Here is a 27768-nt window from a genome sequence, read left to right on the forward strand (position 1 = left end):
GCCAGCTAACATAGAGAAAAAGCAAAGGAACGAAGGATGCTGGTCTCGGCAGCGGTGGGGGCTCAGCTGGGCCGGTTTATCTCACTGCCCTGGGAGGTCTTTAACTCCACAACACACAACAGAACCTGATTCTTGAGGTTTAGAACTGTAAGACTTCTTGAGAGTTTCCACAGAATTAGAGACTGCCCCAGCCCTGGGCACAGACCAATGGGCCCGATGCTGATGAAAACCATGGAGGGTGCAGGACCAGCAGATACTTTTGCTTTCAGTAATGAAGCGTAGATTAGGTAGCTAGAGATCCCTGACCTGACTTACAGTGATTTCATTCATTGGTGTGTGACAGCAATTTGTGAGGTACTTTGATTCAAATTGATCAGTGTGCTTTGAAAGAATCTGTAGCAATTCAATACAATACCAAGCAAGCGAGATGCAGCAGAGTAAGAATAGCGAGAACAGTAAGAAAATGGGAAGAATCCTGTGTTTTGAGACCCCCTTAGATCTTCAGAAAATACTGTACATCAATGCACATCACAGGGTTTACAAAAGGAGGTTAGGGGTTTTGGTTGGTTGGTCTGAGTTTTGGTTTATAGCTGCAGAAATTTAAGTCTGGTACAATAAAATAACACCAAAAAAACCACACGTATCTCTGAACTATTCAGAATGGAAAAGTTTTTTGTTTTTTCTTTAAAGTACATCTTTAAAGTACACACTTTGAGACAAATTATGTCCCTCCTCCGAGAAAATGACTAAAAATCTTTAGTAGGCTTTTAACAGATCTGGAAGACGGGGGAGCATCAAAAGATCAGAATAGCTCCTGTGTAGTGCCTGAAATCCAGAAAAGGCCAAAAACAGAAAAATGGTATTTCTTGGAGTTGGTTTTTATTTTGAAAGAGAACTCAGAGGTGAGAGCAAAAAAAAACAAAAAAAAGAAGGAACAGTTAGATGTGATAAACATTCTAAGCTTCACCTAGGTTAGCCACTAACCCCCACACTGACACACTTCAAGTCCCCACGTATCTTCCCGTGTTAATCCGAGAGCCCACGGCAAACCAGTGCCAGCCCAGTTGTCTTTCCAAGCTGCTTTCTCACACCTTCCTCCCAGTATATCCCTAGGTCAGAAAGCTGCTCGTAGACTGCTCTGCAAGATACGAGATCCTCCACATTACAGCCAGACTTGTTTTTTCACCTGGAGCCTCAGGTGCGAGGAAGCCAGTACTCAAAAGAAGTTGCCCTTTGGAAGTGCTGAGCAGAAGAGGAAGGAGATCTTTTTTTAAAGGTGTGTACCCTGAGACGGCACCCACTTTGCACAGCTCTAACCCCCGCAGCCAGAAATTAACCCGTTTAAGAAGCATTTTCCCTTTTATGGAAAGACATTTCTGCAGGGACGGGTGAACTGACTACAATTTTTGCTTTAAAAAACAGGCAATGTCATTTCAGCATCATTATTTCAGCATGACCAAAATATTTCCATTCTAAGACGCTGTTACACACTTTTGGACTATACTGCCGTTTTCACACAATAGCATAAGCAATTACGGTACATTTATAGACATGTAAAAGTCAAAACAAAATATTTCACCTCCAAAGAAAACATTAACAAAGTGCTTTGTTAATCTCAAATACTGATTCTCATTTTAGTGTTTTGTCTCAATTTTCATTTTCATTTCAAAGGAAGTGTTGACAGTTTGTTTTTTATTCCGATCCAGAATGAAAGCAGAATTTCCAAACATTGCTATTTCTTTTGAAGCACAAATAGCAATTCCTCCTCTCGTGCCAGCGACGGTTCTTCGCGAGGCTGCAGTCTGCATGGATCGCGGTGTAGATACGTGCTTGCCTCAAGAGCACGGTGGGGGAACGTTCCCAGCCTCTGGAGGGGACAGCCCCTGGCCCTGGGCCATCCCAGCTCTGGATGGGTACTTTGGGTGTATTTATTAGCATCGTATTTGATGGATATGATGGATTGATATGGATTTGATTTTATATCTGCTGGAGAGGAGCAAAATATTCTCTGAAAGTTGGCTCCTTCATGGTTACACGTACCCGATCCTTAAGAGAGGAATCTCTTCTTGAAGCAGTGGGAAGGGAATTATTTGAAATTAAATGGTCAACAGCTTGTGTTAAAGCTGGTAGTGTCAAGATTTATCCCAGCACTAAAGTCTCCTATTCTTTTCGGTTAGTGGTGCTTTATTTCCAGCTCTAAACATCACAGAACATGCTTGGAAGTTATCTCTACTAGGATCACACTTCTGAGGATGAATGTAAGATCGCAGCTGAGCTCCACTTGGACGCAGCGCTCCATGATGTCTCCTGGAGTCACAGCCGTGGTCATCGATGTGCATATGGCAGGGAGGGCAGGCGAGGAAGAGACTCCTCCAGCAGCCGGGTCCCTCAGCCGTACGGAACCATGCTCCAAGGCCTGGCTTCAATGAAGTTTGTTCCAAACAGGAGAGCTGCAGCCAGCGAGATGCAGACTGAGGTAAGGAATCCAGCAGCACAGCAACAGGGATGTGGGAAATGGTGGTTCAGGTCCCTTCCTCGGAATCACCAGCGACGGGCAAACGCCCATCCTGTCAGCTGCCGTGCCCGTGTTCACTTCTGCCTCGCCTGTACCTTGGAAAACCGGTGTGCTCTCCCCACAACGGTGCTGCCGGAAGCCACGCTGGCGAGTGAAAAACCCTTGGATGGGGACACCACCGAGCAGTCTGATTATGGAACGTGTAACCAAACACCACACAGCTACAGACTGCCCAGGCCAGGGATGCAGCAGCGCTGCACAGAGTACTATTGTTTTACAGCTGGCCTCACCTTTTCTCATGAATATCAGTGGGAGTTTTGTTCTCGACATCAAAGAGAGCGTGACTGAGCCCAACATACCATACGGCTGAGCAAGTGAGAAAACAATTTCATCACCAGGCAGACAACTGGTTTGGCTGAATAGACAACTCGCAAACTGCCGTCACACTGAGATGCCGCAGCACAACCTAGGACATCACAGCAGTGACCATACAAGAATGTCAAAAAAATAAAATTAAAGACAAGAAGAAAAGGGAAATGATGCTAAGTGACCAAATCCCCTAAGCAGCAAAAGATAATGGAGAAACTGCAAAAAGTAAAAGGTAAAATTTCAGTTTCCTTTGAGACCAGGTTCTGATCTATGGTCGCCGTATCACAACTGGAGCTGCAGCATGACACATCAGCGCTTTGAGGAAAGTTAAATGTATGTATTTGTCTCTTTCAGTAACATATCCAATCTAATTCTCACTACAGTAAAACTGTAAAAGCAGAACATTTTTTGTGGCTCAATGCAGACATACCCTGTATACGTACAATAGAACGCCACTAATGCGAACTCCAGCCCCACCAGACCCAGTACACACACAGAGAAAAATCTTCTATTTAAAGGAAAACTACCAAAATACAGAGCTTGGTTAAAACTTCGTTTATTTGTACTCTAAGCCAAAGGATCTTAATCAACACAGAAATGCACTGCTAGGCCTCCTTGGGAGCTATAAACAATTGGTGCACTTGTCAAATAAAAATACACAAGCAATTAAATGATAGCGAAAAGGCACAGAATTCTTTACACACACGCTCTTGCTGTGTACACGCACGCACACACAGAGCAGTTTCCAGTTTCCACCAGTGAGCGAAATGACAGCGGAGCTATCCAAGCCCACTTTGTGCTCTGCAGGCAAACAGCCTAGAAAAACTCTCACATTATGTCAACGATGCAACCAAATGCTTCCCTTCCCACTCCGGCAGCTCTTTGTTGTGCAATGCACACTGGTAGCCTGACACCTTCGTAAATGGCTTTGGGCGAGAAGGAGGTGCTCAGCAGCTCTTAACATAAAGCCCCTATTTATCTATCTTCGGCAAGTTCAAGTATAATATAGCAAATTTGAAACCTGAATATTGGACGCTGATACAGCAAGGACTTGGTTACGTGCTTAACTTTACGCGCTGCGTATAAGCCTACTGACTACACAGGCCAAATCCAGAGCATCAAACGTTTGCTCATGCTCAGATAACCCGGGCACCGTTCTCTGGGCTGTACCTCACTGTTTCTTTCTCAGTGTGAAAGGCAATTCTTTTCCTTCGTTATCAATCCATTCCGTGTGCTGGAGTTTCTATTCATATAAAGAGAACTATTTTGGTTTCTCCCCTATGTTATGATGACACTGCTCAAGGTGGTACATTAGCAAAGGTGTTTTGGTTACATTATACCATTGGAAAGAACTAAAATATATGAGAGGAAGGGCAACTGAGGATATTAAGTCTATATAAGTATTTACACTTCCCATTATTAAAATAAATGAAGGCTAATTAACAAGGAATTAGCCACAAGTATGAAACACAAAATGAATTCAAACTGGTTTCTAAATAAGATTAATATTAGAATCAACTACTGTTAAAACCAAAATAGAACACGGTTTTGGAAGCTGTAATAAAATATAAATTAATAATTCTACCAACAACAACAAAAAGTTACATAATTGTTTTAAAACACTTTGGAGAGATCAAATTAGAGCTTCTTTTCTCAGAAAAAGCACAGCAGGGGGGAATGTCCCCTGCTCCTCCTGCAAGCTGATACTACATTAACACAAGTCTTCATGTTAAAGCATATACTTCATATATTTTAACAGCTGTTGAGAACATAATGCAGTTCTTTCGAAACATAACGTAGCACCTCCTGTAAACATAACAAGCACTGTTTTAATCTCTAATCTTTCTAGAAGCAATAATGCCTTTGTTTTGTAATGAATTCCATTCCTTCACTTTAACGTGCCCACAGCTGCAGGGTTCTGCTGAATCACAGCTTACGCAACCACAGCCTCCTGAACTTCAGCGGCTTAGCACCAGAGCTGCAACTGTCTGGGCAACAAGAGTTCTGCTCTGCAACTTTCTGTGGCTTGTAGATACCATAGAAATGAGGAACCCAGAGTGCCCAGCATGCGTCTCATCTATCCTCGTTTGACCTACAGTCAGCTTTACCCCGATACTTGAAAATCAGGACCAAAAAGCAAGCCAGTATTTTTTACAAGTTCTCAGTATTGCTACCTAAAAGGTTATTCTTCTTATAGTAAACTTTATATTTAAGAACATAAAGTTTATTATCTTAAACTTTTTAAAACAGCATGCTGAATTTCTCCTTTCACTGTCTTCTGATTCTGAAGTCTTCAAGGTTCATTTGGGTCACATTTTCAAACTTCTCTCTGTAGCTAGAAATGTACTGTTGTTTTTCAGTGGCAACTAAAACTTCAGTTAAAACAGAAAATACTAGGGCAAGTTGTGAGACAGGAACGTCTACACTTAAGTTTAAACGCCTTTCTGGGTCCCGAGCTTTCAATCAAAACAGACGCAGAGCTGTCTCTGTCTCTGCATGTCGATTTACACTTAGGTGGCAAAGGCTGCAAGATAACGGATCCGAGTCAGAAACACGCACAAGCTGCTGAGCAGAATTTGCCGCACGCAGAGGCGCAAACAACAGACATTTCTGTTTGTCATGCCTGCGAGCACAGACCAGCAGGGAAATTGCTAGGACCATGACCATATGCCCCTTACTCCAAGCCTCTATCTTAACACCTCCGCTACTCAGATGACTCTGTCGTGATGCCGTTTGCCACGCTGTGCCATTCACACAGCACGCTTGCGGAGGTGTCACAGACATTTTCACACGCTGGTGTTTGGAAAAACTTTGCTGGCACCTCCTCCTGTGTACAGGCTGTATATCTGGCAGCCCGAGATGCCAGCAAGGCATCATCCCTCCTCTCACGAGCTGCTGCACAAGGAGAGAGGAATGTGCAAGCTAAAAGGACTTTCCCTTCAAGACTCTTTTCTTATGAAACTGTGCATCAGTCCTGACTGGATAGGTAGAAAGCCCTAAAACAACAATTCTTCAGAAATCCTACTGTTTAACTTAGGAAACACATCCTTTCCCTCATCCACATGCCCCAGATATTCATCTCTAATAAATGTATGCTACATTACAAGATACTCAATCTGTATCAGTTTTACTTTCATTAGAGAAGAGCTTCATGTATCTCACCCTCCTCACTCCTCTCCTGCTTTGCCTGTTAGATAAAGAAGTGAGCAGTTCCAAGCAATGGCAATTTTTTTTTGGCTGAATGGACTTGAAAAGTATGATCATTTTTCCTGCTGTTTTCTTCAAGCACTCACCTACACACACCCCTCGGGGCTCACAGGTAGAAGAAAATGCCTCTGGGAGCCTGCTCTTGTATCACTGCTCTTTAAGAGTGTCCTCACTTTCCGTTCCCCAGTGACTTGTCCCAAGCACCTTTCAGCCACTGCGAGGTTTAATAAGCTCCTGTCTGTCCACATCCCAAAATGATCACAACACTTTCAAAACCTAAACTAAATGAAGTGTTTTAAATAAACATCAAAGCCATCATATATCCTCTTTCACTTTGAGGCTATTCGTCGTGATCCTAGCACAGAACTCTCGACTTCCAGGAACAAAAGTGCCAGGCAGAAATACATTTCTATGCCCCTGGCGAAGCAGGAAAGGGGGTCAGAGGCAGCATTCTCAGCCTCCCAGCACAGGGAGGGCAGAACGGTTCTCAGTGGCATACCATTGTTACTGTGCAGTAAATTGCAATCAAAGAGGATGAATTAAAGAGGAAAACAGATCCACAGTACCTGGTTTTGTACTCTTCATTCGCAATTATTCTTGGACTGTGCCTAATGTAATTAGCATTACCAAATTAGGGAATACATTCTTAAAAATGTAAGAGACTGGAGGGGAAGAACATGACCGCACTCCACGCAAGACAGTATTCTCTTTCTGTTCCCCATCAGCTGTGCAGGTGCCACAGCTTCCACTGCATCCCCTTCCCATTTCTTGTGCACTGTTTTCCTATATATGCTGTAATTATTTTCCTTCTAATTCCTTCATGAGAAGCCCTCACAAAACTACTGAAGAGCAGAGAGGAAAAATGACAATCACTAGACAAAAAGTGCTGTAAAATACAAAGCAAATAGGCACTTCTATTCCCCTAATCTTTTTAAGTAAGGGAAATCTTAGGTCCTACATGTGAAGAATAGCAGGTAATATACCTTCAGACAGAAGTGCAATTTGAAGCAAATACTTTCCCTTTACTATAGTAAATTTTAACTCATCCTATCACAAGAGTAATCTTTTCTGTAATTCAGCATCCTCATTACAGTCGAGAATATTTGCCCTATCATTTTCAGAGTTATAGTCCCTATATGTCACACAGCTCATACCGTAACTTCTGTGTTAAGCCTGAGATCAGTACAAGCTTTTGCACAACTTCCAAAAATGTTACAATGAATAAAACTGTTCTTACACAAATAACCAAACTAAGCTCATCAAATAAAAATGAGAATCATCAACTCTCCCCGTTGCAACCAAGATAAATGTAGGAAGAGAACAAAAGGTCCAAGAAACGACAGTTTAGGTAGACTTCTAGGATTTCTTCTGTTTTTGTAATTTCAGGGGTTATTAGGAAATTCGATAAGGAAAATATTTGAAATCTGAATTTCAGTAAAAGAGGTCATAGTGTTCATTTACATTCTTCATGAGATGGTGATGCGAGAATGAAAACCTGTGTAAAAATATAGCTACATTTAGTATCTGTGGTTGGCCCCCAAATAGACGATGACACGATTTTCATACACCTTCTTCATAGTTTTCTCAATTTGCTTCAAAAATACTTGTGGAATTCTCCCACATAAAGTGTGCACTGTATCCAGAAACTTAGACTGCAGAGGGTAGTACAAAGACTGGAAGAGATTGTCTTCAAATGGAAACTAAAGAAAAGAAAAAAGAGAATTATTAGTTTTCACTAGTTACAAAATGGCATTTCAGAAGTTTCTGTAAGATAAAACCTTATATAGGTAGGCAATGACTTGTCCCTCACCTTCCCAGAGTGCCATCAAAGTCTATCAACTTTAACCACCAGTCGGCTTGAGAGGGCTCGCTTGCAGAAAAGTTTGTCTGGGCATGTTACCCAAAACAGCCAGCTTCCCAGAAACTGTTCTAGAGTCTGTATTTAAAGGAGGTTTACTAACCTAGGGATACTGTAGCGACACAGGTATTTTAGAGAGTGGAGTTATACACACACAATATTCAAAGTGGAAATAAGGACCTGTGTCTGTATGCAAGCTTCTGCCTTCCATGGGCCCAGAGGCACCAGGTGCTCAGGGAGGACAAGTTTTCACTGGCTATTTATGGACCAGAGCTGCAGTACCAGCAGGAAGGACTCCATTCCAACAATTTTTTTTCCCCACCTCCAGTATTACAGAAAAGCAATTTATCAGCCTTTTTGATTAGAAATTTACTATACTATGGAGGATCATTCAAATCACCTCAAACAGATGCATGCAGTAAGGCAGGAGAGGCCAAAGCAATTTTGTTATTTTGTGTCTGATGGGTATACATCAAGCACAGCTATGCTCAGCCTGATCTGCTGGAACAGCCACCCGGGTGACCCCGTTAAAGCAGTAACCTACACTGAAATAAAAGGACTGCCTCTGTCGAGATAGGAGACTTACATCACGTATCACTTCGTAGAGTGCCTTGAACGTAGGCTGTTTGTCATCGTGGTAGACACCTCTATTTCCATGCAGAATGGAGACGCCTTCTTCTTCCGCGCCTTTACAGTTGCTTCCGTACATACAGTGGTCAGGCCGGTAGTTCCACTGACATGGGAACACATAGAGACACTCTGCCAGCGTCGGCCAGGGGAGACGGGGCGAGGGGGAAAAGACACATCAGACGAGTTACAACAAATTAAACCATGTTTCTGTGAAAAAGCTGGGACTGAGGAGCTTTACAAATTTCAGTTACTTCTTTTGCAAATATCCCAAGCAGCAGCTAGACATAGAAGCTTCCTTTCCTCAGGGCATGACTATACATATCTCAGCGCTGTTAGACCTGAACTACCAGAAAGAGAGGGCAACACAAAGACTGGGTGCAAACATAAGCCAAGAGAGCATTTCACAAAGCTAAAAGTGACAAAATCAACCCCGAAGTATGCACCAGGTGGCACTACCCAGGGTCCTCGGCCCTAGCAGGAAGTTTCGGAGTTACAGAAACTATTAGGGAAGCACACACAGCCCTGCGGGTTATACAAAATCCCGAATCCTTCTGGAGACAGCATGGGAAAACTTGCAAAGCATATCCAGTGCTTGCTGCTGAAGCTTTCATTGAGGCTATGACAATTTGTTATAATGAGATACAGCAGAGCATAAGAGGTAGTGTATTTTATCCACAGACCTTCTGACAGTCATTAGTCATTAATTTCACAGGTCTAGGTTATTTAAAGATGAGCCTAATTTCTCAAAACAGCTTATAACTTCCTTTCTCCTACTGATTCTTTCTTTTTTTAAAGCTTTCTCTATCCACCCACAGTATTTGCGATATGCTTATAATAAATCACGCCAGTCCCTGTGACCTTTTTGCTTCAGAAACCGAACACAAAGGATCACTGCATGATGCCAGCAGGTCATGTCTGAAGCACTGAAAACTGAGTTCTTCACTTGGCCTTTCCCAGCTTCCCAGGAAGTCTGCAGCTGGTCCTGTGCGGTTCTTGAAGAAGCAGAAGAAAAAGTTTCTGAAACATTTCTTCCCTTAAGGCCTCTCTAGCAGCAGACTTCTCCAGAAAGCGTAGATTGTAAACAGTTTCCGTTCGGTCCGAGTTATCACACACTCAGAATTGCTCCCCAGTGTTGCTGCAAGGGCAGGCAGAGCAGCAACGCCCGATCCAAACCCCGTTACAGCTAACGGGGATCCTTTCAGTAACCCTGAACAGATGTTTGCACGAACAGCTCATCAGCAGGTCACTCCGGGGAGAGGATGTCATCAGTGCTTACTGCCTTTCGTACGTCACTTGAGTATTCTTGATCTGCTCCTCACTGTGAGGCTTTGGTGCATTTTTTGCTGTCACAGCTGGACTCAAATTCCAGCTGCTCTGCGAGCCTTCAGATCCGCCAAACACCAGAACAGCCTTCGGAGTCGGGAAACAGGGTGCATCTCCTCAGGCCTCAGGTAACACGGTCCCGGGTGTTTTTAAGCCAATGCACTGCACCTATGAAAAGCCACCTGCAGCCGTCTTGACTGGTTCCTTCTCAGGACAGCCTCAACATTCCAGCAGTCTAAAACCTCGGGAAAGTCTAGTTCTCTGTTTTAATTGTATTCGGTTCTTTTGTTTTCTTTTCTTGTGCAGTCTGATGTTACGTAATCCACAAAAAATTATTTACCAGTTACAAGACAGACTATGGTGCAGAAAAGAGTCTCAACATGTGGATTTGATAGAGAATGCTCTCATACAAAATTAAAATATTTTTGCAATCTTTGTTTTTTCCTCCATGCTCAAGTTAGCAACTTGAGTGTGACTTGAGAACTAATCTGGCTTCACCTTTTTCCTCCTCCAGGAGACCCTATTCCCATAACATTAATTTCTTTTTGGAAATTAATTTCTGATTTCATAATGAAGATTTCTTCCACTTTATTTTTTCCCTAGGATTGAGGGCAATACGTGGTGTACCAGGGACACTGATGTTTGACATCTGTCTGCAGTAAACAGATGTTAGCTTATTGCTTTGCTTTTGCTCTCTCCCTTTATTTGCTTGGATTTGGGTATATCCAATTACCTACCCTATGACTCCTTAGAGAAAAAGAAAAGGGAACAGAATAAATAAAGATAAATCCAAACTTATTCTGTTCTTTACATCACTTGAGGGAATACAAGGTCACACAGGAAACAAGGAAAAGCAAATAAGAATGTATACTCAGCATATTCAGGAGCACCAAGTAAGGTTCTCAGCTTCTTTGGGAACCACGTACTATGCAACAGTTTTGAGATCCTTGAACTTCTCAGATGTTATTGGTTTTGGAAGTGCCTGAAGTTGTTTCTGTGTGATCACTGCGAAATACCTAAAAGAGGCTTAATTTCCAGAAGCTGTCTCAGCACTTGTGGAAAAAGCACACCCTTTTAAAATGAAGATGCCTGGACTTGCCAGTTCCTTGGATATACACACTCGCATGAGTACGACTCCAAGAGGAAAAGAAGGACAAACCAAAAAGCGTCACGAGTTGTTGATGGAGGCACTGTGGAAGAGGGACAGGCACGAATCAGACACGCTGTTTTGCTGGGCTGACAAGTACATACTTAGTGGTCACGCTGGTCCACACTAGGACAGGTGGGTTTTGCCATCTGTTCTCAAAGAACAAGGGTTTGCCAGATCTGAAGTCCTCCACAGCTCTCCATAGTCCCAGAGAGAGCAGAATACAGAAGAGTAGAAAATCCACAAATCTAAGCAGCAGAATATAGATGTCACTGTCCTGGTGCCTGCTGAGGCTGGATCATTCAGCTGAGAGGCTGGAAGCATCTTTCTCAAAAAGTAACTTTTAGTGAAGGAGTGAGAGTAGGGAGCACAACAGTTCCAGAGGAGATATTTCAATGGCTGTGTCCTTCTTCTGTTTATATTAGTTTTGTTACTCATTTGCATAAATATCAGAATTCATCTGAATTTCAGAACACCAGAGCATAGCTTTGGAGAAAGCTTGCCAATTTCACATTCAGATAAACATCTGAAACAAAAACATTTGTTGAGCTAGGCTCTGGTCCAGAGACGCTCTTAAGCACACATACAACTTGAACTTCATTCCTGCATTTGATCATTCATGTTACACCTCCTTATTTTCTCAGAATCTCCAGAAAACAAATTTATATATTCAATCGAAACAAGTCCAAGCCCTACCACCTGCACCACTTTTGGAAGTATTTTCATAGGTTGTAAGTCCTAGGTGCATTTACACATTAATTCATGCCAGAGTACACTATGCATATTATAAATAACAAATAGCACTTCAAAAAAAAATGTTCAAGAAAGTTTCTTAACACAGATAATTATGACTCCATGAATCATTACTTACCCGGGTTAAAGTAAAAAATTATATTTAGTAAATCCTGGTCTCCCCATGTAATGTAATTTTTGTACTTTTGGTATAACGGATATAACATTTCCTCCCAAGTCAAACCACTCGGTATCAAGCTGTTCTGCAGGGCAGAAAAACAGACGCAATGGGTTAATACCGTGAACAGTGACGTGAGACACGACTCAGAGTGTGGCACCTGCATGTCTGTAAGCCTGCTACGCCATGTCAGATACCCAGATGGCAAATGAAGAACTGCCAGGAAATGTTAGACCTGGATAGGGTCGGCACAGCAGAGCTGACTCTGCTCTTGTTTATCTAGACAGGAAGGCGGTGTCTCCCGAGTAGCTGTGATGTCCGCTCCTGCGAGTCACCATCCTCCTGTTCCGAACAACAGCAGGGAGAAAAAGTGGCAAGGTGGAAAAAAGCAAAAATGCAGGGACAAGGTGAAAACTGAGTTATAAAAGCGAGGAAAAATACAGACTAAAAATTATCTTCCCTGGGAAACAGGATGTCAAGAGCAAGGGCTTTTTTCACTCAAGCTGCTCCTGTAAGGGTATAGGAAACCCCCGGCCATGACTAAGGAACAGAACTACTCTGGGCAAATAACGTTTTTCAAGAGGTTAGAGAATATGTGCTCAATGAAACAAACTTTTACAAATCAGGCTTTTCACAAAAGAGCGGAGATGTCAAATGTCAGAAAAAATGTTTCCATCTCATTTATATCAAAATTCATGGAGTCACTTGATCTGCAGCAGGACACAAAATTCTGTTTACAGCAGACACAAAAAATTACCAATTTCTCCAGATATTTATATCAAGCTTCCCAATTTTAAAAACAGTACAGTGAGTGCACTGAAGATCCTTGAGTTTATTCTTTCATGTATCTTTCAAGGGAAAATGAGATCTTGAAGAAGCCATTTTTACTACTCCAAACAGACTGCTTCATCTGCAAGTTCTCAGTGCTCCAGCCTCTTGAGGAAGTTTCACTTGTTTTAATAATCATTTTCACTGCAATTGCTTTTAAACTGTATATGCTATATTTTTCAGATTCTTTATTTTACAAATTTTACATCATTTTATACCAAGTTTTACAAGATGTGAAAAACACATAAATCATTAATTTCTGCAACAGCTGTAACTCTTCTCACCTTGAACTGAGTGTTGCGTATCCGTGTTAAATTCATTAGCATCACTCCCGAATTGACTCCAGTTGTCCCATAATAGGGGTGACGGGCGAATCGACTATACCAGCCAATCTTTGGTATTTCGTGTTCTGGGGCCATAGCCGCTAGCTGTGTTGAGTTGAACTCTTTCAGGATGTGCCAGATGTCATCGATGGGCCTCAGGAAGAGAACATCAGTGTCCACATAAAGGAGAGAATCCACATCCTTTAAAATGACCTTTTGGGTTTGCACAGTGAGGAGAGGAAAAGGTGAAAAAGAAACCAAACAGACAACATAAAGGAAGATTAATGGCAAAAGGTACTTTTATTTTAAACTGATAATTTGAAAGATGTTATTGACTTATCAGCTAAATGTAATTACACACAGGAACAACAGTTATCAGATTATTGGCTTGCTGGTTGTTGTTTGTTTTGGGGTTTTTTGTTTGGGTTTTTGTTTTGTTTTGTTTTATTAAAACTGCACAGCAAAACAGCTAGCCGACCACAGAGGTTGGATTCTAACCTTCATATGAAAGTCATCCACTTAGCTCTCAAAAAAACCCTGCAAGGCCTATTTACTATCAGTTCAGAAATTAAATGCATAGAATACATATTTACATAGCTTTCTTAGTTCTTTTAAAGATGTGTCCATGCTATTGTACAAAAAACAATTAGCCATTTGTAGAAAACGCTGTATAGCAACAATTCTGAAAGGATTACTACTGAAAATGATGTACTATATAGTATCTTAGGAATCTGCTACTCTGTGTGAAGAACTTCTTCCCTCTGAGGGTGACGGAGCACTGGAACAGGCTGCCCAGGGAGGTTGTGGAGTCTCCTTCTCTGGAGATATTCAAGACCCGCCTAGACAAGGTCCTGTGCAGCCTGCTGTAGGTGACCCTACTTCGGCAGGGGGGTTGGACTAGATGACCCACAGAGGTCCCTTCCAACCCCTACTATTTTGTGATTCTGTGATTCACAATCTGCCACAAAAGTTAGTTTGGATCCTGATCCTGCAGTTGGATTGGCTAGCACATACCTTGATGAAACATATACCTTCCTCCACAGATAGAAAGGGTAAGCTAGTATAACAGAGAACTTTTCATCTCCATCTGGTATCATGTTTCCTTAGGCCTTTCCAATGACTGTTCCTCCTATTACAACTTTGTGCTCCTAGGAGATTTACATTCAGTATTAATATATACAAATGTTTCACATTAATTAAGAAAACCCTATCAATCGCAAAAATTTACACGCATCCTCCTGAAGAACAAAATTTGCTTGGTAAGTAGAAACGCCGTATTAAAACTGAACAGGTCAGATTCTGATCCCTGTTATCGGACTCTGTATCGGGAATAACCACAGTAAAGTTAGTCGACGGGTGTCAACTGTAAATCAGAGGCAGGATATTGAATCTGTTCTTGTTGACCAAGTTCCCCCTTGTGGCTATCCAAATCCTTACACGCTCATTCACTGACTTCAGTGGGACAAACTACATAGTGCTTCAGCAGTCCAAGAGAACTCCCGCAAGGTTTGCACCAGCTGTTTGTGGGGTTGTTTGTTAGGTAATAAATATCATTAGCTAAAGTTGACCACCGGTTCCAACTGCATTTTTGTTGCTCTTTTTCATTATTTGCTAAAACTGTCCAAAAATTCCTGAAGAACTGAAATTTTCTTACTTTGGTCTCACCCAAAAGCCCTGTTTTTCTCTTCTTCTTTGAAAAGCAAATCCAAAACGCTATTGATTTTCACTGTGCCATGGAACAGAACAATCACTCTATCATCCAATTACAATGATACTAATTACTACTAACTACTAAAGAGACAAACTCTCCTATTTGCAGGTAACTTAAATTGTACTAAAGAAATTGAATTATACAAGTGTATTGGCACTAAAGATTATCTGTGAAAGAGTGAACAACACAAAGATTTTGAACAAGTGGGGAGAAAAACTTACCTTTAAGCATGCTCAACAGGCATCCACTAAGATGCCAAATCTGCGAGTAGGGACTTAAATGAGATTTTCCACCTGACTGAACACTTTTGGATTCAGGCCGACATTTAGCCAAGTTTAACAAATCCCTGACCTGTATTTCTGACACGATAACTACATGTTCTTCTGACACAGCAGGACAAGCAGAAGAGGGCAAGTGTCTCTACATTTTAAACAAAAGTTATGCTTGCAAGAAACTCCATCACAATCCAGATCACTTTGCTGGATGGAATGTTATAGCAATACACGATTTTTCCACAAAAAAATACAGAACAGCACATGAAGATATCAATAAATAAGTGACACAAACAGTTCAATAACACATTAAGAGCTCAGAGGTAAATATTTGCAAACATTAAGTATCCTGGAGTCCAATACTAAAAAAAAAATCAACACAAAATAAGTTAAAAAAAAGAAAGAGCTACTTGAAGAGCAAATCAATAGAAGACAGACAGTTGAAAAGAAATGGGTTTTCAGCTTAAGGGTATCCTGGATATTGTATGTTATTCTGTAGCACCTAGAAACCCTAATTCATAGCAACCTACTATATGAAGTCATCTAAAATTAAAATATTAAAAAAAAAAAATCACCCCAAAGTTTAGTCTGAGATAGGAGACAACACATGAATACAAACAGAGTAGAAGTTATTGGACTTTGCCTGAGGGATCCATAGCACACTGTAAGATTTTTTCTAAGGGTGCCCTGGTAGACAGACAAGTTCAGGCATTTTCCAGCAGTGGGTTAAGGGGGAAGTTTAATGGGTGCATATAGACACTGCTCTCAAGCTTAGGTGACAGCCTGGGCACTGCTTCCTCCAGCAGCAAACTGTTCTTTCAGCAACCTTAAACATACACATAGATTTAATTCTGTGGAAGTCAATGGACTGTAATAACTTTCCCATATACAAATGGATTCAAGCAGGTTTTTCAGTTCTTTGTGAAGCAGGTGCCTACCAGCATTCGACCCCATGCTTCCCACCTTGTATCCCTCCACTCAGGATTCACACGCTCTCCTTTCTCGTTTGTCAAAAGCTTCTTCCCTCTCCTCTGTCTGAGGTGTTGCCGTGCAGTGACACCTAACAGGCTAAAAGAAAAGCTATGGTACTTGCTTTAAGCCCTTCACACTTTTCTCTTTCACGTGTGAAGTGTTCAGAGTTCTTTTAGAACCTACATATATCAGTTTGAATTGACCACTCCCCCTTCTGGCTGTGCATTTAACTTCGCCATGGGTAGGGGAATTTAATTTCAGAAACTGCGGCTGTAAGAGCTCCTTGCATAGCTCCCAGGATTTCAATTGAGTTACGCTAGGGATCAACATTTAAACAACTCCAGCATTCCCAGTGTCCCATAGCTTTCAGGTAGCTCTGTTCGCACACTAAACAGAGTTTTCAAAAAAATATTTTGGGCTTTACACAGCCCTTAAAGCAGTATTTAGCTTTTACTCATGCAAAAGCCTACAATAGGAGCCAGTGTATTTTTGACTCTGCTGATTTTCAGTGTCAAAAGCAGCTGAGCACCACAAGGCACCACGGCAGTACACGAGACCTGGCTCCAGCTTGCTCTGCCTGAACCAGACGCTGGACAGCTTGGGCCTGGAGGGGTAACCAGAGGGACATGAGTGCAGGTGAAAAATGACACGCATCTGACCTGCAGCATGCAACACGAGACCGCGTCTGGCAGTCTGAGTTCACGCTTGCTAGCACAAACCATGTAGACAGACCTGACAGACTGTGATTTCTGAAACGAATGGTCAGGAATATGGCTTGACTGTGCTCGTCTACAGGCACTCACAGCTTAAAAGAAGTGTGATCCTTTTGCAGCTATGTATTCTCAGTAAACCTGTCAAAGTTCTGCACAGAACTGGCTATATTTAGCCTGACACTTAAATACTCAATTATCTGTAATGTGATTTCACAACTTCTGTCTCCATAGACTCTCCCTGCGTTAGCAAGGTTGGCAAGTAATTAACACACTACTGTGTAAACACATATTGGTGTATTGTGGTGCTGTGCTACCTAATGGTTTGCAGTTTATCAGAGCTTTATCCAAAATTAGGGACAAACCACAAATCTTGATGCTAATGTAGCAGTACCACTAAGTTGAGTTACTAAACTTTATTGTGGTAAGCAATTAACTCAAGTTACAACAGAAATGGAGACTTTTTGTCTAGATAAGGTTCTGGCATCTATCCCCAGTGCTGCCACTGATCCACTGGGTTGGATACTTCAGCGTATTCAAGAGGACAGCCATAATACAGGGATACTGCTAATCTACCTTAAAAGCTCTTAAGTAGATTAAGTGTTTTGAGAAGGGTTCTAAATGTTAGTTACTATTAGAACTAAAATCATCCAAAAATCCCTTAAGCATTTGGAAGCTCCAGAACAGCAATACAGAGACAGCTGCCAGCCAGCTCTGTGGTATGCAACATTCGTGAGACCAGGACACAGTTTTTCACCTGGTGTCTTAACATCCATGTTAGTATTACAAAAGAGATTCAGGTGATTGCTGAGAGCATCAACTTCCCAGTTTATTTTTAAAGTTTCATTTTGTGCTCGTGTTAAGATCCACATCTTCCTTATTCTGCCTTTGCAAATCCCATTGATGGTTTTATTGCAGTAGACTGCAGCAAGAGGTTTAGACTTGTGAGATTACACGGACGCTCAGTCCACTTTCCTTGCGTGTAAGTAGCAAATGTGATAAGATGTCACAGAATGCTTCCACAAAATGCAGGATGCTGTATGATCGTCCTTAGTATTTTAGCAACCCGAGTAGATTCAACAAGTTGGGAATGCATACATCAACCTGCTACCCAGGACAAAACAGTTCATTACTACAAGCTGCAGGATCACATTCCAGAGCTCTAGTTTTACCAGTGAGTAAAACCACTGAAAGATTCAATTTTCCCTTAACACATTCCTCACACTCTCCTGTCCACTTTCACATGCCTGCTGCTGCTGCAGAAGAGAGATTTCTTTGGCAGGAGAGGCACTTGTGAATCAAAGACTCGCATTCTACTCGGGCTTAGCATTATCAGAAGCGAGACAATTTGCACAACTGAGAGCTAAACAGCTGATAAACTCAACTACTACTCTCCTGGGGGCCTCCCTAAATCCAATCACATTTTATGTCGCTGCAGGAGAAAATGCTTAGGACAGGGAAGGATAAGAAAAAAGGGATGCTGATATCCTGCTGGTATTTATTTAAAATACAAGTCAAAATAGTTCTCTAAACAGTAACACTAGAAACCCTCCGTTCCTGCTGTGTGCAGACTGGATTTCCACAGTGCTGTCTCATTCACAATGCGCATCAGAACCTAGTTATCAAGCACCGATAAAAATAACGGTGGCTGAAATTACCTAGAAACAGCCCAAGGTTCTGTCAGCCTGCGAACTTGAGTACCAAAAGTCCAGCTGGACGCTTGCCATCGCAGCTATTACAACTTACTGTCTTTACTATTTCCCTATCAACTCAGTGTCAGCTGCAGCTACTCTTGGAGCACCCTTCCTATTCAAACCCATAAACCTCAGCCTGACCACACACAACATTTCACAATTGCCCCAAGAGGAATAAACTTTTACAGTTCAGGCTGCCTCCTAGTCTTGCTAAGACAACACGCTAATATTCCTTACAAGAAGTTACTGGAAAACTTCAGCAACATGAGAGTGACAAAAAAGGAACCAAAAAAGCACTGCCCAGCCTAAAGGAATCAGCATGAATATGCAACCCTCTTCTGTCATCAGAAGGGTGACAACAAATAAAAGTGAAACCATTTCTGCGACAAGAGTCTACCAAAATGACAAAAAATACCACAGAAATAGGAAGAAGAAAGAATTGCATTTACCTAGTGAAAACAGCCCCATCTGAGCACATCCTTACAAACAATCTGGATTGAACAAGCTAACGCTTAGGGATTATTTTAAAGGTGATAGAAATATTTACTCAGGGAAGAGAGGATCCCTGCTGAAGCTGGAGTTACTTTCAGCCCATCTGGCCTTTGTGCATTTGATAGTCTGCCCCGAAATGGCAGATAAACAGAACTGCTGACAGCACATATTTTCTCACGTATGTATTCATAGTCTACGTATCTGGACGTGCAGCTGTCTCCTGATTGTTTCCATCTGAGACAGTAAGGATTTCTTTGTGCCCCCCCCCCCATTTCTCCTAAGACAGCAATGAAGAAATCTGGATCATGTGAACAGCATGTCACTTTACTGGAGTCACGTCAACCAACAGCAACGCACAAGATATTTTTGACTGATGTTCTCAATTCCACAGAAACCACCTTATGCAAAAGTTCTTTCAATTTCTGCTATTTCTGCATATGCAAAATTGTAATCGATGTCTTCTTTCTCTCCAGCAACCTTAAATATTTTCCAAGTTTATGACACTGCAAGTATTATACAGTAAAGAATACAAATTTTCAGCGAACCTGAAGATCCCAGAATACACAGGGCTCTTGCACGAAACCTGACTTTGAGCACACTGGAATTGTTACCCTATGGGCAAATCTGACACTCTTGGAAAAAGACATAAAACTCAAAGAAAAGGGATTGCTGAAAGCGTCAGTCTAAGGGCTAACATATGGAAATGGAGATAGTGGGTAAAAAGAATATGATGACTCCACGCTGAAAAGAATGTTATTTATGGAAGGCATGCAGCATCTACCCTGAAAGCATCTGCCCTGAAAGAGCTCTCGCACCGAGTCTTAAGAGCCTGAGAGGCTAATGGAGCTAGTGACAAATAAGAAACACACATTCTTTGTTAGAAGAAGAAAAAGAGAAGCTGGATTTCTGTTTTGTTTTTTTAAGTGACTAAAGCACGGATTCAAATATCTTTAAGCAGATGTTTCAGCCTGAAAATGGTTTTAATATTACACCAGCAAAGCTTCCTTTCTGTGGAATTGACCTTTTCCTGAAGCGACCTACTCAGAAATCCAGGTGCCTTACCGGAAGAAAAAGGCGCTGGGCAGCACATGGTTTGAATAACTTTTTCCATTCCTGAGCATTTCCTACCGAGAAGGTTATTGGGTAAATGTTGTATTCAAACTTCTTTGTATATGAGGAAGGCCATTCCTTTAACTGAAAGACATGGGGGGAGGAATTAGACCCTACATGTTATGTAGCTTTTTTGAGAAAAAATATGCACGAATAAGGAATTTATAAACCACATACAGTAAAAAAGGGCTACTTGTTGATTTCAACATAATTTTGCTCAGAGATGTACAGCTTATAAGTAACTTATTTATTTACCAAATGACAAAGAAACTCACCTTCTTCTCAAATTCAGGCTTAAGGGAATCCTCAGCAAAAATATGAAAACAGAGCCTCCTGTTACTAAAGAGAACTGCTGATTTCAGCATGATTAGTGTCTCTTCCAGCCGGTCCCCACATGCCACAACTGCCAGATGCATGCATTGCAAAGATGAAAGCTCTTTTGAATGTTTCTGTTCTCCAGGCTTCCTGAAAAATCATAAATAGGCATATAAAAAATATTGAGCTAAACACGAAGAGAACTCCACACTAATAGGTATCAGGGTTTTCCTCTTCCCCTTCCTTATGTAGGGGATCAGGAGGCTTTTTTTCTGATTAGCTATCCACAGAAGATGCAAGTGGCATGCCAATTTTGTCAACAGTACTAATCAAGAGAGTTCAGATCACAACACAGAGAAATATGCTATTTTCAGAAATTTTTTGGTTATTCCTACACTTCTGGATTTGCATAAATCACTGCACTACATACACAGATGAAACTAATCCAATAGCACCTCAAACCAGACAACAACTTGCTCTGTGCAAATGATAGCGCGCTTTTTTTCCCAACTTACAGGTTATGAAGCCAGAATGGACTTATTTCTACTTAGCCAACTTTCTAACACAATGTGGATTACTACTACATCTAATAACTTCATTACCAGGCCCGTAACTTCTGGCTAGACTGGAAGAAGACATCTATTCCTTAAAAAAATCCACTCCATCCATATGTAAATTATTCTAACAGTTAATTAATTTTGCTGTTAAAAATGCATGCCTTAATCCTGGCCTGAAGGTACTGGCATGTTTCAAAGGACTGCTCTCCATTTCCCCCGATGGAATCCCTGAGATTTTAAAAATCGCTATTTTAGCAGAAACACACACATTCACATATCCCAGATGAATCGGACGATATTCCACAAGGAGTCAAGGGCCAAACTATGGGTTTTTCACTTAGCACCCATCTGTGGGGCTTTAAATAAATTTCAGCTAGACTACAGGGGAATCTGCATGTAAATGGCACACTGAAGCTACTCGGGTTCAGGGTTCTTATGAGGAGTTGAAGGCACTTTGAAAATATGGCCTTTAGGTTTTGTGTGTCCCTCCCTCCCCATCAGTATGGAGGTAAAATCACATCCTCCACGGATGCTTCCACCACACTGTATCCACATTCCAACATGGACTGCATTTATACTCCATTAGATGGATGTGTGCTGACAAAGCGTCTAAATCACAGGCATCCTAATCATTATAGGAGAGTTCAAAAGGCTAATCATAGATCACTACCAGTTCTTGACATATCACTGAACAGAGGACATCAATCCCTGCCTCTTCTCAGCACACGCAATTACATGCATACAATTAATGAGTAAAGTTAATACTAGAAACAAAAGTTCTAAATAAAGAGAAAAATGACAGTTAATAAAACTGTCATTATCTTTTCCCAGACATTAAAATGCTGCTTTGTGTAACAGCAGCGCTCTATACTACAGAGTAACCCACTTCTGTGTTAAGGGATACCAGCCAGTGGTACTTCACTGACTATACAAAGCAACATGTTTCATTAAGGGTTTAAAGTCTCGGGCTTTAGTCTTAATTAAACCCCAATTTCATCAGTGTATAAATAATGGAACACTACATCTATGTGAAGTGGTATTTACTTTCCAACCTATTAGTGTAAAAACCACTGAATTATTGAAGTGAATAATTAGCTGCTCACACAGATCCTCTTTTCCCCCCCTTCTCCCTATCTCTTTAATGTTTCCTCTTAATTGAGTCTCTAAATCAAGCCATATGCAGGATGAGAACTGCTTTGATACAGCTTGTGGCAATGGAATTCACTGGGAGAGGGACTAAACTCTCAGCTTTTATTGCCACATTTCAAAACCCAACACCAAAGCACTAAGCTTTTCTTTGCAAATTTTAGCCACAGCGAACTCTCCGTTATGCAGCTATTTTTGCAATGAAAAATCCAGTATATGCAGACAAGCGCTTCCAACGAACAGACTCGGCAGAGGCAACCCTTGATGAAAGCAGAATGTCAGCCTTTGGGAGCTACAGATGAACAAAAGACATCCCGCCTGCCAACCCTCCCCACCCCTGAGAGTGGAGGAGAAAGCTGAGCCTTGGAGAAGAGTAATTAGGAGTCATGAAGGCCTGGGCTGAAGGGGTTCAGGAGACTGCAATGGCCTAAGTAGGAATAAAAATCCCCAAGAAAAGGAGCACAAGGTAGTATTCGAACTACCTCCATAGTAGCCCGGGACACTGAGGGCAACAGCGAGAAAAGTAGCAACGAGGTACAGCAGAGTGTTGGGACACAACATTTCACATCTTTTTTATACGTACTTAAGGAAACCAAGAGAACTGTGAGAACAAAGGTGTGCTGGAAAGGGAGATAAAAGAGGGCCATAGCAGGAGGCATTTAACTGCAGTTTTAGCTTAGCCTTTACAAAATCACGGTTGTTATCCACAAGTCTGAGAAGAGGCAGGCGTAAAGGCAAAGTCAAACTGCTAGGAAGGCAAACAAGCAGATTAAAGCAAAGAACATCACAACTCCCCTTCTCTCCTCTGTTTATAGATGCACATACACACAGCGCCGGGAGGAAGCGAAGGGACAGGGAGAAACAACATCTGGATGAAAGGATCTTCCTTAAAGACCTGCAGGAGACAGCCAACGTCTTCAAACCAAAACGGTTCCAGTTTGACCAACAGCATCTAGGCTGCTTCTGCCTCACACGGAATAAATGGCTACGCCGCCTTATCCGGATCCCCTCTGGAAGACCCGAAGGCCTCCACCATGTACTGTCAGGAGAGAAATTGGAGGTCAGAACTTGGCTAATCCCAGCGGAGCAGCTACTTTGTTTCCACCAGGGTTAGGTCAGGCTGGGCACCGGGAGCCTTCCCATTCCAACAGACTTACTGCTTCGTGAAAGGCCTTCATTAAGCTGCGGTTTCACCAAATCCTGATTCCATACGGTATATCTCCTCCGATGGTTAATGTTTGTTTATCATGCAGTTACCAGTGGCTGACGCAAACACACTGGGAAGCTAAGTGTTTTCTGAAACGCTACCTGCACAGATGTTCCTAGACAATACAACAAATGGAATAGATGAAAGAGACATATTTTGTTTTAAAGGATAAAGTACATTAATACTGCAATAAATTGTACTAAGGATAAAATTTGTTACATAGAATAAAAACAGCTGGCAAGTAAGAAAGTATATATTGCTAGGCTATCAACCTCAGACATTCACAGGCTTCTGACATAGAAAAGTACTCAGGTAGCGGTCGAAGGGTAAGGGAGCACCAGTTTTGGCTCTATTTCACTAAGCCAGCTGCAAAGCTCTGGGCGAGTCATTAATTCGTTATGCGTTAGTTGTCCTACCTGTCAAATGGGAACAGCTGTCACTGTAGTAATAGTTACCCACCTCAAGAGACTTCTGAGCACGTTAAAAAGCAGATAGATCCAGAGTACTACAATTATTATTACAGGCCTGTTCTTCCTAACATTTATATGTGCATTCACTCATTTACAGTCCAACTGATCGGTTATGGATAGAGTCTATAACTGGATTTTATGACCTAAATTCAGTGTTTAAACGCATCTAAAACTATAGAGACCAGGGCCTTAAAGCTTAATGTTTGACAAGAACAAATGAAGAAACTGTATACACAAGGTCTTTGTTGCCTTGATATCTCTCTTCTAATTTCAGTAGATAAATGTAGCTTGTCGATACAGTATAAATCTAACTAATACAACACCATGTCAAGCTCTTTGCTCTGTTCCCCGTTTCACCCATCCGTTCAGAGAAAATTGCTTTCTGCTCTCCCTTTCCTCCTCTTCTCCTATTCTATTATTGTATGGCTTTAAAATGAAGCACCGTTGCCTAAGACTAAGCACTACAGAAAACATCACAAAATACGCACAGAATACCTCCCTAGGAAACAGCTGAAGACTGACTTGATAAGACATAGCACGATAATAGGTTCATACCAAAGGCCTTCCAACAGTACAGACCAACTCCTATCCAGTTGCCCAACGGTATTTTATTTACCGCATGCATTTTTTTCTGACAGGCATGGGTACTGACATCGCAGAAGAAGCCTGAGTGCTCAAGCACAACAGTGTGTATTTCTAGGTCTCAAAGTTTAGATTACATCCAATTTTCTTATTAGTCACAGCTGAAGTGTCTCAAACATAATTAACCCAAAACCTGTCTAAATCAATCCAGATCCATTCAAAATAATGCATTCCCATCTCATTACAGAGTCTGCTAATCTATTCAAGCCTTCAAATTTATTCCTGAGAGACAGATAATGCATGCAGATTCTTACAAAATGCAATATAGTTGTTAGTTTTTGAAACCTTCTTTGCATTATGATCTCATTTACTCTTGCAGCATAAACAAGGTTAGATTTAGGCAATGTATCAAAACTGGTGATTCACTGAACGGGCTCCTTTCCTGACAGTCAACACTGAGTCAATGTCCCAACAGTGGCTCCATTATACAAAACACATTCTCTCACACACTTAAAAATATAAAATAGAAAGGCTCTAAACGTCTGAAATGAAGTTTTCTCACTTTTGTGCAGTCACACGAAACCGACTGTAGCTGCTGACAATCAAAAAATTGTTGATGTTTAAGCCTCCTTCTACTGCTCAGAGAAAGGGGAGAAAAACACTCAAAACCAGAATGGATGTTTATATCTTCTTCTTTTATCAAGTGGGTTCTTTGTTGGCCAAGTATGAGGTATTTGGGCCTTCAGCATGCCATTGTAGGCTACCAAACTCAAGCCAAACTTGCATGTGTGTGCACGCAGGCTGCAAAGAAAGAGAGAGGATCTTGACAGGTTGCCATGTAAGAGATGTTTTGCTTTGGAAAAGTTACTTCCAGGGAACTAAATGTGCTGGCAGAGGTTCACTTCCCAAGCCTTGCCACGCTGGTTTAATAGAAACTGTGGTCACATCTGCCCTTCAAATGTAAAATAACCCTTTTGCTTTTTGATGCTTTGCACACGTTGGTTTGGCACGCTTATAATTCTTCGTATGAAAAAAATCTTACTGAAAGCATAGGACTTGCTACTTCCAAGAGAAAGAATCAGTAAAACCACCACCAAAATCAGTTTTCAAAGCTAACCAGAAACCTAAATGCAATGCTCATCTAGATTCGCCAAAATTATCTAGCGACCAAAGCAGGACACATGAACGTGGTCAGTAACCTTTGCTAGGTACCAGCCAGCTACTGATACGGGACATAGTTAAGCTTTTATCATGTATGACTACGTACTTTAGAAGAAACCTGCAATTCTTAAAACTTAGAAACTAATGTCTTCTATTATTATCATGTGACTACAGAAAGCGGTATTACAAAATCCCAATTAAACTACAATTCACCTTGGAACATGACTGATTCCAACAAAGCGAACGCACATCCTAGGTAATACCTTTGATTATTTCTGAGTTCAGACCAAAACCTGCATTCTTCTGACACAACTACACAAATCAACTTGGCAAAACTGAATTAAAACAGCTTCTTACATTCACACAGGCAAAACTTCACTAAGGTTATTTGAATCAATCACGCAGTCTACATATAAACACAGACACCATGATCAGTTCACAAGACCTCACACAGTCATAATCAGATTTTTTCATTATCCCAAAGGAATCAGTTAGGTCCTATAAGACCTCTCACACCAAATTAAAAAAAAAAATCTTCCTTTGCTCATAAGAAGTAACTGAAATAACAATGATTTATATTCTAGGAATGAATAGGCAGTAATGACCCTGATTCAGCATGTGACATCAGATGCGCTTTACTATAAGCACATGTATAAGCAAAGCCTGTTAAATCAATGGGAATACTCACTCCTGAAGTCAGTAACTAGTTAAAGCATTGTCTGTTTTTTCCACTCCAAATCCAAGCCCCCTGGAAACAGCCTCATACTGCTTTCAGCGAATCTGGGATCAAGCTTAAGCCAAGCAGATCCCTCCACCTGATGCCTTCACTGTGCTAGCGTGGATGTGATCTGCTCCAGAACGGCACGCGTTGGCAGACATTTCCGCCTTTCCGAGAAGGCAGGCATCTCCTCGTCTCGGACCACACTACGTCACCCATCCCCCCAAAAGAATTCTTTTTTATGGGTACCCTCACTTAAATAAATATCATTTTGTAGTAACTAACAGAATACAGACTCTTCCAGCAAGGGGCAGAACTGGACCCACAGAATTGTGCTTCTCAGTTACAGAAGCCCCTGCTCATGCCAGTGGTGCGGGATCATGCCCTGCCAGCAGAGGTGAGGGGGAAAAAACTCAACAACCAACCCCCACCGAAAAACCAAAAACAAACTGAAGGCAAGGTTTAAATAACAGCATTTCTCTCTTTTTTTGTTGTTGTGTTGCAGGCTTTGTAAAAAGTGCTTGCAAAGTCAATAAATAATAGAAGAGTTAGATAATGTCAAACTGTGGAACATGACGAGGCTCACTGAGCAGCTCATTGAAATGGGCCAGTTGTTTACACTCTGTAGCAGTTTCATGCTTTCTGGGCTCCCTCCTCCAGTGTTCTTCTTGATTTCCATGACAATCGCAGAGATATGCCTTAAAGAAAAACGACTTCAGGAGGTACAGTTGCTAGTGGAAATAATCCCGCTTTAATACACGTATTTGAATTCTGCCCGTGCCCCATCCTCAGCCGCAGCGAACACCTCTTGCATTGGGCAGGGTACCAACGCGTGTCAGACACCAACCGCTTTAACAAGTTAAGGAGCAAGAGCTCAAAAACCAGCGACGGCCTTTCCGTGAAACCACGAACCAACGAGACAAAGACATACCAAGCTAATTAGCTATATGAGGGCGAGCTGACCATAACCCAGTCGGAATGCGAAGGGGCAACCCGCCCTCCGCCCGCACTCTGCCCGCAGCGGTGACAGTTTCTTAGCAAACGCTCTGCCCGCCCGGCGCTGAGGGCGGGAACGCCGCACGCCACGGTGTCAAACTCTTCTTGAAAGTTCTGCTAAGTTCATCGACAGATCAAAACCAAGCAGCTCCGCAGCTGAACACCCGCGGAGAGGTCCGGGAGGACCCGGGGAGGGGAAGCGCGCGGAGGACCGGGCGGCGCGGGGCCGCCGGCGAGCGGCCGCAGCAGCGGGGACGCGCGGGGCGGGAGGGCGCCGGCGGTCTCCCCCCCGCGGGCAGGGAGCGGGGCCCGGCGGGGCCGTTACCTGGCGCCGGCGAGCTCGGCGGCGGCGGCGGGGCCCCTCCGCGGCGGGCTGCGGCCGAGGCGCGGCTGGCGGCGGGCGGGCGGCGCGGAGGGCGGCGGGCGCGGGGGGGCGCGGCCCGCCAGCAGATAGAGCAGCAGCAGGCTGCCCAGGCACAGCAGCGCCGCCGCCGCCTTGCACGGCGGCCGCATGGCGCCGAGATCAGGGCGAGCGCCGCGCCGCC

The 27768-nt window shown here is 42.3% G+C and overlaps 1 protein-coding gene across 1 annotated transcript; it reads right to left on the reverse strand.

Moving 5' to 3' along the window:
- Nucleotides 1-3424: 3424 nt before the first annotated feature.
- GXYLT2 (glucoside xylosyltransferase 2) lies at nt 3425-27751 on the reverse strand. The gene is made up of 7 exons (XM_075432706.1): nt 27549-27751; nt 20347-20536; nt 20024-20155; nt 13072-13323; nt 11921-12044; nt 8536-8708; nt 3425-7791 (listed from the first exon to the last, which is right to left on the reverse strand). The coding sequence occupies exons 1-7, from the start codon at nt 27734-27736 to the stop codon at nt 7609-7611; spliced, it is 1242 nt and encodes a 413-aa protein (XP_075288821.1). The 5' UTR covers nt 27737-27751; the 3' UTR covers nt 3425-7608.
- Between the last annotated feature and the right edge of the window lie 17 nt (nt 27752-27768).

The sequence above is a fragment of the Opisthocomus hoazin genome, chromosome 11, assembly GCF_030867145.1.
Source record: "Opisthocomus hoazin isolate bOpiHoa1 chromosome 11, bOpiHoa1.hap1, whole genome shotgun sequence".
Classification (NCBI taxonomy): Eukaryota; Metazoa; Chordata; class Aves; order Opisthocomiformes; family Opisthocomidae; genus Opisthocomus; species Opisthocomus hoazin.

Bases quoted from the DNA above. Each gene is read 5' to 3' on its own strand.
- GXYLT2 (XM_075432706.1), bottom strand. From the start codon at position 27,736: ATGCGGCCGCCGTGCAAGGCGGCGGCGGCGCTGCTGTGCCTGGGCAGC. The intron at 20,537-27,548 runs GTAACGGCCCCG...ATGATTTTTCAG, and splicing joins GCCGAGCTCGCCGGCGCCAG to GAAGCCTGGAGAACAGAAAC. The intron at 7,792-8,535 runs GTAAGTCTCCTA...TCTTTTCTTTAG, and splicing joins TCTACGAAGTGATACGTGAT to TTTCCATTTGAAGACAATCT.